The sequence below is a fragment of the Lipomyces doorenjongii genome (assembly GCF_038497915.1).
Source record: "Lipomyces doorenjongii strain NRRL Y-27504 unplaced genomic scaffold V1508scaffold_10, whole genome shotgun sequence".
In the NCBI taxonomy this organism is placed as follows: Eukaryota; Fungi; Ascomycota; class Lipomycetes; order Lipomycetales; family Lipomycetaceae; genus Lipomyces; species Lipomyces doorenjongii.
In genome coordinates this window covers 332256-344868 of record NW_027118077.1, presented here as the reverse complement: position 1 = coordinate 344868, position 12613 = coordinate 332256, and the positions used below count along the sequence as shown (strand labels likewise).

The 12613-nt window shown below is 49.4% G+C and overlaps 5 protein-coding genes across 5 annotated transcripts; 2 read left to right on the top strand and 3 right to left on the bottom strand.

The window, feature by feature from the left end:
* Window positions 1-459, bottom strand: V1508DRAFT_22599 (uncharacterized protein; the record flags this gene model as incomplete). The annotated part of the gene is made up of 1 exon (XM_066936287.1): window positions 1-459. A coding segment is annotated over exon 1 (215 nt), but the record flags the coding sequence as incomplete, so codon positions are not given.
* An 888-nt stretch (window positions 460-1347) lies between these two features.
* V1508DRAFT_443712 (uncharacterized protein) lies at window positions 1348-2669 on the top strand (the record flags this gene model as incomplete). The annotated part of the gene is made up of 3 exons (XM_066942386.1): window positions 1348-1417; window positions 1499-2330; window positions 2382-2669. 3 exons carry the CDS (start codon window positions 1348-1350, stop codon window positions 2452-2454), a joined length of 975 nt encoding a protein of 324 aa, XP_066797509.1. The 3' UTR covers window positions 2455-2669.
* An 897-nt stretch (window positions 2670-3566) lies between these two features.
* V1508DRAFT_412845 (Alpha/Beta hydrolase protein) lies at window positions 3567-6229 on the top strand. Its single transcript, XM_066939681.1, has 3 exons — window positions 3567-4276; window positions 4328-4715; window positions 4765-6229. The coding sequence occupies exons 1-3, from the start codon at window positions 3800-3802 to the stop codon at window positions 5916-5918; spliced, it is 2019 nt and encodes a 672-aa protein (XP_066797508.1). The 5' UTR covers window positions 3567-3799; the 3' UTR covers window positions 5919-6229.
* Window positions 6230-7003: 774 nt separating this feature from the next.
* On the bottom strand, window positions 7004-10417 carry V1508DRAFT_366987 (uncharacterized protein). Its single transcript, XM_066937376.1, has 3 exons — window positions 9986-10417; window positions 9704-9928; window positions 7004-9652 (listed from the first exon to the last, which is right to left on the bottom strand). The coding sequence occupies exons 1-3, from the start codon at window positions 10179-10181 to the stop codon at window positions 7278-7280; spliced, it is 2796 nt and encodes a 931-aa protein (XP_066797507.1). The 5' UTR covers window positions 10182-10417; the 3' UTR covers window positions 7004-7277.
* Window positions 10418-11801: 1384 nt separating this feature from the next.
* V1508DRAFT_366985 (uncharacterized protein) lies at window positions 11802-12511 on the bottom strand. Its single transcript, XM_066937375.1, has one exon. It carries the CDS (start codon window positions 12371-12373, stop codon window positions 11882-11884), a length of 492 nt encoding a protein of 163 aa, XP_066797506.1. The 5' UTR covers window positions 12374-12511; the 3' UTR covers window positions 11802-11881.
* Between the last annotated feature and the right edge of the window lie 102 nt (window positions 12512-12613).

Genomic DNA, 12613 nt, shown 5'->3' with positions numbered 1-12613 from the left:
TACGACCAGAGCAGAGTGTTCTGACGCTGGGCAGAAGGCTTTGAGGACACCATAGACTCCAATGATATTTCCGATTTCTCATCAAGAGATCCTGCATCATTCTGAGAATAATTTTCAATATGGTCTACATCTCGAGACAATTGACTTGCTGCATCATCGGGTGCTATCGGTTCACTACTATCAAGTGGTGAAGGAAACCGGCCTCTCTTCACCATTCTGTCTTCCAGGGCAGCTTCATCGTCACTACCGTCATTAAGCAGGCGATAATCAAGTCGCGTGCACGCTGAGGGCGTTTGAACGAGCCAACAGATAAGTCATCGACCCCGCTGACAGATAGAATTTCGCAGTCGCTATCGGCCATGCTGTAAGAGATTTATGTTGAAAGCTTGGTTCGAAGATCAGTAAAGGAGCTGGACTAATTATCAGCTCGTTCGTCGGTGAAAGTAAAATACAGTTTTTGATAAGAGAAACTGAGAAGGGTTTTCAGGGGTTAGGGGGTCTCTGAAACCCTGCGAATATACGAATATTATTCGCATTCGCATTCGCAGCCGACATTTTATTCGTTGCGAATGAAAGTTTATTCTGCGAATTGCGAATACGAATGCGAATAGAGAAAATTGTATTCGTGTCCAGCCCTATTTTCCATAATGGCAATGCTGAGTTATTTTAGAGACAGTGGACTGGCTCGACGTGATACAGCGTATGAAGATCTGCAGGGACAAAAAGGTTAACGGAATAAGGCGACTTCGGCAAAAAGCGGAAGCAGAAGACCTTATGCTTTTGCCGCAGATGACAGACACGATTAGCATCTCACAGGTGGTCAATTACGAGAATATTTGCGAGACCAGCCGAATAAATAATGACACTGCGCTCTAGAATCAAATTGGGAGCCCGGTGTGTGCCAACCGATCTCGGGCAGCGCCAATCCGACGCTACGCTGGAGAGCTAGCAGTTACTGAGACCATCACAGTATACGTGGAGCTGCACCAGCAGGCAGTTGTATGAAACTAATAACAACAATATACATGAATATGAATCTGCTGACTGATCTATCAATTGTTGCTTGCCTTAGAGCAGATACCTGTATATTCAAACCATGTGCTCACGACATTGGCTTATGAAGCGTAGCGTTGGGCAGGTTGTGCGAGAGCTCGTCGAGGCGTTGGCGGGGGCCACTCAGCGACCCGTTTGGCTTGAAGCGCCCACGCCTACGGCCAGCACTCGCCCGAGCCGGCAAACCTCCTGACCGTCCCCATATATTCATATACCGCCCCAAATCATCTTCTCTTCCTCAGTCATAACCATTCAATTAATCTGCTCCAAATCTCCTCCATCTACTAAATGACAATGGCATCTTCTCTCGACCAGCTCAAAGCCTCCGGCACCGTTGTCGTCACCGATTCCGGCGAATTTGAGTGTAAGTTCCTTTACTCCTGTGGCGTCATCGCTGCCAATGCAACTGGTATCAGCAACAGTTGATTGCTAACTCTCGCCACAGCCATCGCTAAGTACAAACCGCAGGATGCTACCACCAATCCGTCCTTGATTCTTGCGGCCGCGAAGAAAGCTGAGTACGCTAAGCTCATCGATGTGGCTGTCGAGTATGGCAAGGCCCACGGCGCCACCCCTGCTGAGCAGGCCTCCGAGGCGCTTGATCGTCTTCTCGTCGAGTTCGGCAAGGAGATCTTGAAGATTGTCCCAGGCCGTGTCTCGACTGAGGTCGACGCCCGTCTTTCCTTTGACAAGGAGGGCACCATCAAGAAGGCTCTCAAGATCATCGATCTGTACAAATCAATCGGCATCTCGTCGGACCGCATCCTCATCAAGATCGCCTCCACTTACGAGGGAATCCAAGCTGCACGTGAGCTCGAAGCGAAGTACAACATTCACACCAACCTTACTCTACTTTTCTCCTTCGTCCAGGCCGTAGCCGCTGCTGAGGCCAACGCCACCCTCATCTCCCCCTTTGTCGGCCGAATCCTTGACTGGTATAAGGCTGCGACCGGTAAGTCCTACTCTGGCGCTGAGGACCCCGGTGTCCAGTCCGTTCAGAAGATCTACAACTACTACAAGAAGTTTGGTTACAAGACCATCGTTATGGGTGCCTCTTTCCGTAACACTGGTGAGATCAAGGAGCTCGCTGGATGTGACTTCCTTACTATCTCGCCCGGTCTCCTTGAGGAGCTCTACAACTCCACTGACCCCGTTCCCAAGAAGCTGGACGCCTCTGGTGCGTCTACTCTCGATATCGCGAAGGTGTCGTTCATCGACGATGAGGCTTCTTTCCGATTCGAGCTCAACGAAGACCAGATGGCTACTGAGAAGCTTTCGTAAGTGCTTGTTGATCTAATATGTTGTTATTGCTTATTAACAATTTCTAGTGACGGTATTCGAAAATTCGCTGCTGATGCTAGCACTCTCCTTGCCGTCTTGGAGAAGAAAGTTCAAGCATAAATATAGTATCACCGCTGTTTCACGACACGTCTTTCATGTTCAATACGCCAACATTATCAATCTTTCTGTGGTGTAATACGAAAAAATCTAACGTCTATATCTAACATACTAAAAGATGGGAAATTTATGCGAGTGGGGATTAGTCGGTTATGTATAACAATTAATAACAATGAATAATATTCGATGATTCGAGTTTGAATTCGTGCTCCATGACAATTTGTGATCGCAAATTTTATTTCGAATTTTGTCACGCATCAGTTAGCAGCTTCCAGGAAATTTCGGGATGCTAATGAGGTAAATTACATATGTTATTCTTTGAATTCCATAGTCTTTCACGGAGGCTCAATGCAACGTATCGATAGAGGCGACTACGTTGATTAAACTATCGACGACGGCAAACTGCCAATTGTGCCATTCAAAATTCCGCATATGATAGACTTGCAATTCAAGGTCGTACATCTAATTACGGGGGATCTGCGACTGTGCAATGTGTCTCAATGGGCAGCGATAGCGGGACAGGAGACCCGACCAAACAACTTGAACCTGCAAAACTGTTGGGTCACGGTAATTCCGGCCCAAATGCGAGCACCTTTAGTGGTTTATGCCATTATATTTTATTGAAAAGCCTGACTATACAAACGATTATTAGTTACAATTCTGGTTGAATATCCCGTCATCCTTAAACCGCACGATAACATGTTCAGTACGCCGATCCAAAGTCAAGAAGAACCAAATGCCTTTATAAACAAGATACCATCCTAACGAGCTGCTCAAGCTCAGTCGACTAAAATACGTGTCTTTATGGCATAAATGCAGATGTTATGCAATTAAATTTGTACTTTAGTTTTAAGCCTGCATAGTGAAGAGCGTTCGCCATATCTAGCAAATCTCGGCCACCTTTCCCTTTCACGAACTGAAAATATCAAATTTCGTTTTGAAATGGCAGACCTATCGTGTGATTAATTTCTACGAGTATGTCGCGTTGTCGAGTTGGACTGATGCTGCTAGAAGAAATTTTGGTCGTTGTAACTAGCTACACATAGAGTTTGCGTGCCCGGAAATATGCTCCGTTCTGACCCGCATGTTATTGGCATCGAGCCGATCGTTTTCAAGTCCTACATTATCGGGCCCTACATTATCGGGCCAGATGCACTTAACCCATCTTAGCCTTCTTACACTGCTCGCGATCTACTCTGACGTCAATCATAGACAAGATCCGCGCGTTTGCTAAACTTTCCGTCTTTATGCCCATCTCGGCAGCCTTGAGATCAGTAATTCTCCTGGTCCTCTAGTTCTATTTCAATCTGTACTGCCTGGTACGTTTGACTGCATCAAATTCACGAAGATGCCACTCCCGCTCTTAGGTCGGCTCGAGCTACGGGAATGGCCGCCGCTCCTCTTCGGTCTGTGTCTAGTAATGCTCGAGTCCATACTGCGATTCCTCACCTCTTGTCTGCCATCGCCAATCATTGTGCTATGCGAGGATGTTACAAAGCGGATGTACACCAAATTTGTCCCCACCGTGACAAAGGAAAGGACGATCGTGCAGGAAATTTGCAGCGCGGCGGGGTTCGTTGATATATGTGAAATTTACGGATACCGCGTTGAGGAGCACATCGTCAAGACTACGGATGGGTACTTGCTGGGCGTGCACAGGATTTATCAGTCAAAGCGCGAGGCAGCGGAAAACATCCTGCCGAAGGGAAAGCCGATAGTGTACTTGCATCATGGCTTGCTGATGAATAGTGAAGTGTGGGTCTGTCTTACTGATCCGCAACGGTGCCTACCATTTCTGCTAGTGGAGCGCGGTTATGATGTTTGGGTGTGTTTGCAATCGCCATCTTCTTTAATACTATACTGATATTCACGAAAGCTCGGAAACAATCGTGGTAATAAGTACTCGAAGAAACATGTCTTCCTCCAATCCACTGAAAGTGCGTTCTGGAACTTCTCCATGGACGAATTCGCGCTCTACGACATTCCCGACACGATCGACTACATCCTCTCGACCGCCGGCCAAAGTTCTCTCGCGTATATCGGCTTTTCTCAGGGCAGCGCACAAGCATTTGCGGCGCTGAGTTTGCACCCCGGGTTGAACGACAAGGTCAAGGTGTTTGTAGCACTCGCGCCTGCAATGGCGCCTGGAGGACTAAGTATTGGTATTGTTGATGCACTGATTAAGGCTTCGCCGACGATTATGTTCTTCTTTTTCGGACGCAAGGCGATTTTATCGAGTGCCATATTTTGGCAGAGTATTATGTGTAAGTTTTGACCCGGTTTGTTTTATTTTCGGCTCAACTGATTGACTAGATCCACCGCTGTTTGTCCGACTAATCGACAGGTCACTAATTTTCCTGTTCAACTGGCACGGCAAACACATTTCGTTCCACCAGAAGGTCGCTGCCTACGCGCACCTCTACTCCTTCGCCTCCGTCAAGACTGTCGTGCACTGGTTCCAAATCATGCGCCACTCATGCTTCCAAATGTTCGACGACGAGCCTAGTTCTCCAGTTCGACTATATGGTCAAGCGTTTTATAAAGTCGCGCAATTCCCAACCCGGAATATACGCAGTCCGATATATTTAATGTATGGCACAGCGGACTCATTAGTTGACATCGATGCGATGCTGAAAGAGTTACCGGCGCATGCGGTCGCGATTCCTGTTGAGGGTCATGAGCATTTGGATATCATATGGGGCAAAGACGTGCAGCAGATTGTCATACCGCATGTGTTGAACGTGTTGGAAAAATATCTGTCTGTTCCGGTGAGTGTGGTGAGTGTCAAGTTGAAGGTGGACAACATGTTTGAGGAGGAATCCAAGGCTTCATCGTGGTCTTCTTCGTCGACTAGTATCGGTTACGAGAGCGCCAAGGCTCGGAAACAAGACGGCCAAGACAAAATAAATGACGCGAATGAGGAAGTTAAAAGCAATAGTGTTGCGTCAGGGCAGCGAAAGGATGCCGAGTCCGAAACTCTTAAGCCCGATTGCGATCTCGACGCCGACGATGAGAATGACGAAAGAGAAGTCAAGCGTTCAACCCGTTCATCATCGCCGCAATCTTTCCGCACAGTCAAATCGTCATCACGATCACCCGTGGACACGAGTCGGAGATCGATGTCCCAATCTCCTCCACCAAAGAAGCTCACCTTTGCGTCGGCCGGGGGGAATTTCTCCAGTGACGGAATCGTATTGGGCAGCTCAGGCCCGGTAACCGCGATTAGCATTCCCGGAATGGTGGTCAGGCGCGACATGGCAGACAGTTTCGGTGCGGATACACATACGTCCTTGCCCTCGTCCTCTTCCGCCTCCGCTGTGGTTGCCACAGGAAGTACAGTCATGAGTGCGAATGCGAATTCGAATAGATTGCAGTTTGGAAAGACTATGGAACGGACTAGCGAGCTTATTTCTAACGCGTTTAGAAATAAAGGGCGTACTCTTTTTGGCGACGAGAAGGAGGCATAATATTTCTTTGTGAGTGTCCACGAGGGATGGGAGTTGGAATTTAGTAGGCTATGGCGTTTATCTTTACAAAGTGATAAATTCGGAAATGGCGGGTTCGTGTGTTATCATCTATGATGTAGAAATTTGACATTTTTGCGACGATGATGATGACCATGACGGTACAGATAGAGTAGACAATAGAAGTTACAGATATGCGTTTGTCCTGTATTCATCATTCGATTGCATGACGGAGGCAAAGTAGACCTGATGCGTTCAATATTACCTTTGTACCTTAGGCCGTTAAGTTTCTTATTGAAGATTATTATACATGCTATTATAATTACAGAAGATACGGTCATATTATGCGACAAATCGAGTCGCACGTGAGACCGCAACTCAGTTAGGGGCTTTCATTCAAATTGCCACAATTCGGTGCATTTTGGGCTAATTCTATTTCAACCCCAACCCTGGAATAATTAGCAACAAAAAATGGGGTTTCAATTGAAAACTTGTCAAATACCGAGGGGTTTGTGTAAATGGTTAGGGTAATTTGTCGGATGAAAGCCCCTAAGTTATAGACTCTATAGATAAGTGGGTGTTTATGGCATAGAAGTGAAACGCATTTTCGTGTTAAGCGGAGTTCGGCCCACGTCACGAAATATCATTCGCAAAATATTGTAAAATGTCGGTTAAGTTTTCCCTTACAAAGAGGAGATATATCACCTGCTTACCACCTGCTTACTTTTAAACGGATATCGACTTTGGTGAGGTGGAGCCATGTTTGCCTGCCCACAATTTTGGCCGGTTCATCATGCCGGTCTGCACTCGAACACAAGTTGACACACTAGTGGGGGGGGTGTACCTGACGCAGAAATGTCAGTTTATTAACCAATTGCAGAATAATCGCAACGCCCGGCCTCAGCACGTCCCCACTCCTTCCTAAATTTTGGGACTAACTAAGATACACGATCGCAATTTTGGGTTAGTGTCGAATTAGAGGCTACGGTCAACGTGTTTCGATTTAGAAACAATAAAACTGACATCTTAAGGGGCCAATTCCGCGATTTGTTTCGCGGATTTCGCTGGAAATGAGCTTTCAGGCGTCACCCAAATTTATGCATACTTTGGCAAACGGCGAAAATATCTGTTTTTGTCGTTCCAAGCAAAGGGAAGAGATAGCATTCACGACATTCCCAAAAAGACAAACAAAATTACGCTCAACAACAGCGAATAAACATGTAAACGGGACGATCACGATTCAAGAAAATGCCACCTAAATATACAATGCCATTGCCTTTTTGGCCCATAAACTCCGGTTCGGGTATCCCACAATCAACTCATGTCTATTCGCAACCACACAACATCGCAAGCAGAGCTCGATCACTGCAAAACCTTACACCGACCACTCTCGACATGTGCCGAAATCCATTCATCTACATTCTCAAACTCCATCAAACATGCCCTACATTTTCCCCCTGCACCCTGTCGGTCTTTCTTCTTCGTGCCGACGGGATAATCGAAATGCATAGACTTCAGGTGATTCTTATACGTGTCGCATCGCGAAAATCCCCCAGACGGATGACACCGCCTGTCGACGGCGTGATAGGGACAACAGAAAGGCGCGTCTCCTTGATGGGACTTTTGATGACGGAGAAGGTCATTCGGGCGGGAGAATCCGCGGCCGCAGACTGTGCAGGAATGTGGTCGGGACGCGTAGGATAAGTGCGTGGAGCAGTGCGCTGACAGGTTGGAGTACCACCCGTTACACTCCGGACATTGCTGTTTTCGTGAGCGAACACGCTGCGGCCCCGCAACTCTAGGTAGAGGCGGCTGTTGCTGGTGTGTGAGATTCTGCAGCGACGGATGTGTATTGTAATTCGGGCTGGGCGGAACAGAAACTGGACCATGCCACCGGGGTAGAGGGCCGCTGGCATTACTCAAGTTGCTTGTCGTCGTGTAATTTGGCCCGTGGTCAGAATTTGACGACGTGCTGTTGTTGCCATCTTCATCTTCATCCTCAGCTTCGCGCGAGTGAGAACCGGTACTGGTCGTGCTGCTTCGTCGGTAGTGTCCTAAATCTCCCGGATACCCAGACGGGAACGCCGCCGCGCCGAGCAAGAGCGAGTTGATACTGCTGCGACCATTGCCGTTCGTGCCGTACCCGTTCGAGCCCGAGCTCAAGCTTGTCGGCGTTGACCCGGCAGAACTGGATCCCGTAGTGGCGGTATAGCTCGACGATGCGGCTGATTCTCCAGGATTCGGGTTCGTCAGTCGCGCAATGCTCATGGGGTCATCCGGACTGGTTGGGATGTAGCTAATGCCCTGGACAGAGTCTGTCATTTGATGGTCGAAATTTGTCGATAATTCGGGTATGCTTCCTGAAAAACGCCAGTCTGTCGCCAGACCCGGGAATAGCCGCTCAATGCCACCGATCGCCATAAACCGTCGAACGAGCGGGTCAACAGAGTCCGGAACGGACGGAGCTCTAAGGCCGCTAATACGGGCAGTAGCAGTTGAAGGTCCAGCGAGACCGAAGTCGGCGATCACATCGCTCTCGTGAGGGTTGACGGGCTCTAGTGGCGGCGACGGAGGACGCTCGTGCAGAACGAAGGCGGAAGAACTTGTTGCAACGGCTGTTGCGGATACCGCACAAGTAGGCATATGGATAACGCCTGGCTTGCCGGCTGCGATGGTGACAAGCGGTGCTGTGGTTGTAACTTCGTCTGCGGTGACTGCGGTGGCGCTGGTTGCGGATAAAGAAACGGGAGGACCACCGGAGCGCATGAGGTTGTGGAACACGTTCAAGGCTGCAACGGAATCTAGGGGACCCTGGAAGCCGTGGTGTGTGAGAACTTGTTGTGCGAACTGCGTGGTGTATCGGTTAGTCGCTGTGGCCGTTACGGCTTCGGGAGAGACAGGACGTAGAGATGCCCATTCCAGGTTTGCTGCCAATTCCTTGGCCGCAATAGGCACTTCTTGCGTGGATGGAGACGGCGACGCTGTCATTGCAGTCAACTGTTCGTCAAAGTTGAGGTAGGAAAGGCCGATTTCTTCCTGCTCCTCAAAGAATTTCTCGATGTCGTCAACGTCAATGTCGTCATCCGACACTTCTTCAGCAGCTTTGTCGACTTGTGACAGTTCGAGTTCCAACCCTTGTCCTCCATCGTCATCGACGTGGTTGTAGTCCATTTTGTCAGATAATATGTCGGGCGAATTCAAAGGAGTGTTCTTAACTATAGATACATCCTGCGCACCCTGTGGTTCAGCGGATAGTCGTGTCGGGAGATGCTGCTTCGCTAGAGTGAAAGCCGCCGCCGACGGATATGGCCAGCGTGCGGGACCAGCCAGAGGTTGCACTGGGGCTGGTGCAGGGGTCGTGAAGGCATTCGCAAATACAGGAGCATCAGGTTCGACTTTAACCTTGACCTCATCCATTTTCTGGGTCAAATTTCCCGTTAGAGCAGTACCTGACAACGTCGAAGTCATGGCAAGGACAGCGGCCCCGCCACGGGCACGGAGGGCATTGACTTTGTCGACGCATGTCTTGGCTTTCCGGTGGAGTGTCGCGATGAGCGCCTGTTTATGGAAGTGCTTTTTACACCGTATTGTATGGCGAGGTTGATCAGCGTCCTCGGATTTCTCGTTAACTTCATGGCGAGGCGTCTTCGGGACAAGAGCACGCAGTCGCTGGGCAAAAGTCAATCGGTTGCATTCGGAAGTGGGTTTGTCGAGTTTAGAAGACTGTTTTTCCATATCTCATCAAAGTCAGTATGGTTATTAATCCAAATCATTAACATGATACACACCTTCCTTGTTTTGGCGAATTCTCAGTGTCTTCATTTTCTCGACAATGCTGTTGGTCAACGTGACACCAGTCATGGACGTGGTATTCGTGGACGTCGCGCTGAGGACGTCAAGTTCATCACCATCGTCATTCCGGCGACGCATTTTGTGCATGAGCTTCTTAACTGCAAGAGTACTTGGACACCTGCAGTCTGTGCAATCGGGCGCGAACGATATCTTTTTATCGTCTGGAGCCGTTAATATTGGCGGCTGCAGCAGCAGATAGATACAGAATGAATACAGACCTGTGTAGCTGTCTTCACTTTGGGCTTTCTCGAGGAAGCAAGTGTCGCGCTCGTCGGAATTGTCAGGATGGTATGCGCGGACGACTGCCAACATGTCGCGGAGTATACGGATGCCTGCTTCGACAGTTTCGTCGTCTGATAGCGGAGTGTTTGCGGGGCGAGTGGTCTTGGTGCTGGCAGTGTCAGCCGTGGTCATATTGGGCAAAGAAGGTTTCTGCGGATTCAGCCGTGTGCGGCTCAGCTTACGTGGTTGTATTTGCCAGTCGTGCCAGAGAAACTGGCCTGCTTGTGGGGAGGGGGTGAGCAAGGCTACTGCGGATAACACCAAACAAGGAGCGGAGGGGTCCGAATAAGAAGAAGAGAATAGGGCCGATTGGCGGGTAGATAGGGGCTGGCGGGTGGACTGTGATGGCGGAGTGCAGCGCAATTTCGGTTCGCACGAAGGCGGGAGAATGGGACATCGACACGCGACGTGCGCCTCGACACTTGCTCGACACGATCGGTTGGGTTGTGCAAGGCTTGGACTGGGCAAGGTTGCCAGCAGGCCCGGCAATCGGCAACCGGCCATCGGCAGCAGCGCCACGCGACAGCGCGTGCATTTCGGCCGAGAGTTCTGCGTCACATTGGCAGGCAACGCGTCAGCCTTGCCACTGTTCTGGTCACAACTGTGCGCAAACCAGGGCTGAAGATCGAGGCATATGCATAGGGTATTCGCACTTCCTGCACCACAACAGTACAGCTTCCCCGCCGACGCTACGGAAGCACGGAAGTACGGCTGAACGGCGCACTAAGCCGCTTTCAACATAGCTCGAAGCTACTAGCGCTGCCAAGACGACGCGTCATCTTTACGCCGAACGAGGGCTTCGTCAGTCCTGTCTCAAACGCAGGGCTCATCCTCATAGAATCCCCCGTAAGATCTAACTCCCTCTAACGGTATCGGTCTTACAACTGTGGAAACGCACCTGATTAGGTCTCGGTAGGATGGCCGGTATTATTGCTGACTGCTGTCTCTGCGTTCTTTCGCATGATTTCGTTCATCCAAGGTAGACAGCCTCCAAGCCAAGTCGTCTGTCGCCGGTAACCTTATTTCAAGAAAACGGTACATCGAATGTGCCATGCCGCAACTGACAGTTTTACAGAACCGACAGTTTTAAAGCTAACTACACCAATATATACCATTCTCATGCCTGCGGCCATACTCCATTCAGTGGCTGCTCCGATTATACCCTCCCGTCTATATACGTTATTATGGTCGGTCAGAGGAGAAGGCCAGTCCTTCACGTAGTATCATATCCGCTTTGCGTTAAGGATTTGTCAAGGCACATACAACAGATTAGCCCTCGCCGCAGTCTCGACGCCACATCGGTCGAGACCCAAATCATTCCTGGTTCATATTCTTTCTATTCATAGCACCCCTCGCCCGACGTAAACTCTCATCTGTCGTTGTCGATGAAGCATAGGTACAAAAAAACCATTTAGTTGGCTTTTCGAAGCAACCTAACAAACTAACGGAAGCAACTAGGCCGTTCTTGACTTTTGCCGATTGCCGAGGCCTAGCGCCGCCTCGCCTGCCCTAGCGCCATCGTCGCTCGTCGGATTTACTGCGGCCCAGACTAAGGTGCAGCCCTGCCACTCTCTGATGACGCTTGTCGAGATAATCTAATCAGCGTCGTCATATACATCTTCTACAATCCGCTGGTGATAATGCACTACGGGAAACCTATGCGGCATAACCATCATAGTACTTTCCGACACATCACTCACCCTTTCTGAACCCGGCGAAGTCGGGCTAAACGTTCGAAAAATCTCATCGCTGACATGATATACACTCTACAATTGGTATAATTACTGTTATTACCATACCATTCTAAAAGAAGCAATCAAAACATTTGGAAATCAATTAACCGACACATTCTCACTTAGCACCTTCCGGGGACTCCCACCGTTACTGCCCATCTTGTCGAGCACATCCGCCACCATTCTCAAGCTTCTCTCAGCCTCATTTACCCGCTCTCGCAGAATCTTTATCTCGTCTTTCCGAACGAGCGCTTGTTTCGCCCGTGTCTGTCCTTCTTCCTCGTCCTTCTGCCGCAGCCGTCCGCGGAATGCCTCCCGCTCTAATTCAACCTCCCGCATTCTCTTGCGCAAGCTCGCGCTCTCGTCCTCCACAATCTCAATCCGCTTCGTCACACCCTCCACTTCTCGCTCCAGCGCTGCCTTCTCGTTCTCCAATTTCTCTCGCGAGCCACTTTCCTGTTTCAATTCGGCCCGTAGCACAATTATTTCCGCTTCTTTCTTCTTCATAATTCCTTCGAACTTACTCGTCGTCTGTGAGAGATTCACAATCTGTTCACGCAGTTCCTGGTTTACTCGCACAGCCGCCTGCATCTGTCTGTTGCTGCTCTCGAACCGTAGGTTCTACTCCATTAGCATCTAGTCCATCAACGAAAACATCCCTATCAAACTCACAGCTTGTTCTAATCGACTCTCCAGCTCGATGTCAGAGTTCTTCAACTTCTCTTCAACAGTAATCAGCTGCTTCTCGCGTTGACTGACAATCGCCTTGAGCAGACGAATCTCCTGACTCCTACGGAGTATCTTAGCACTTCCTTCAACACATGTACCGGT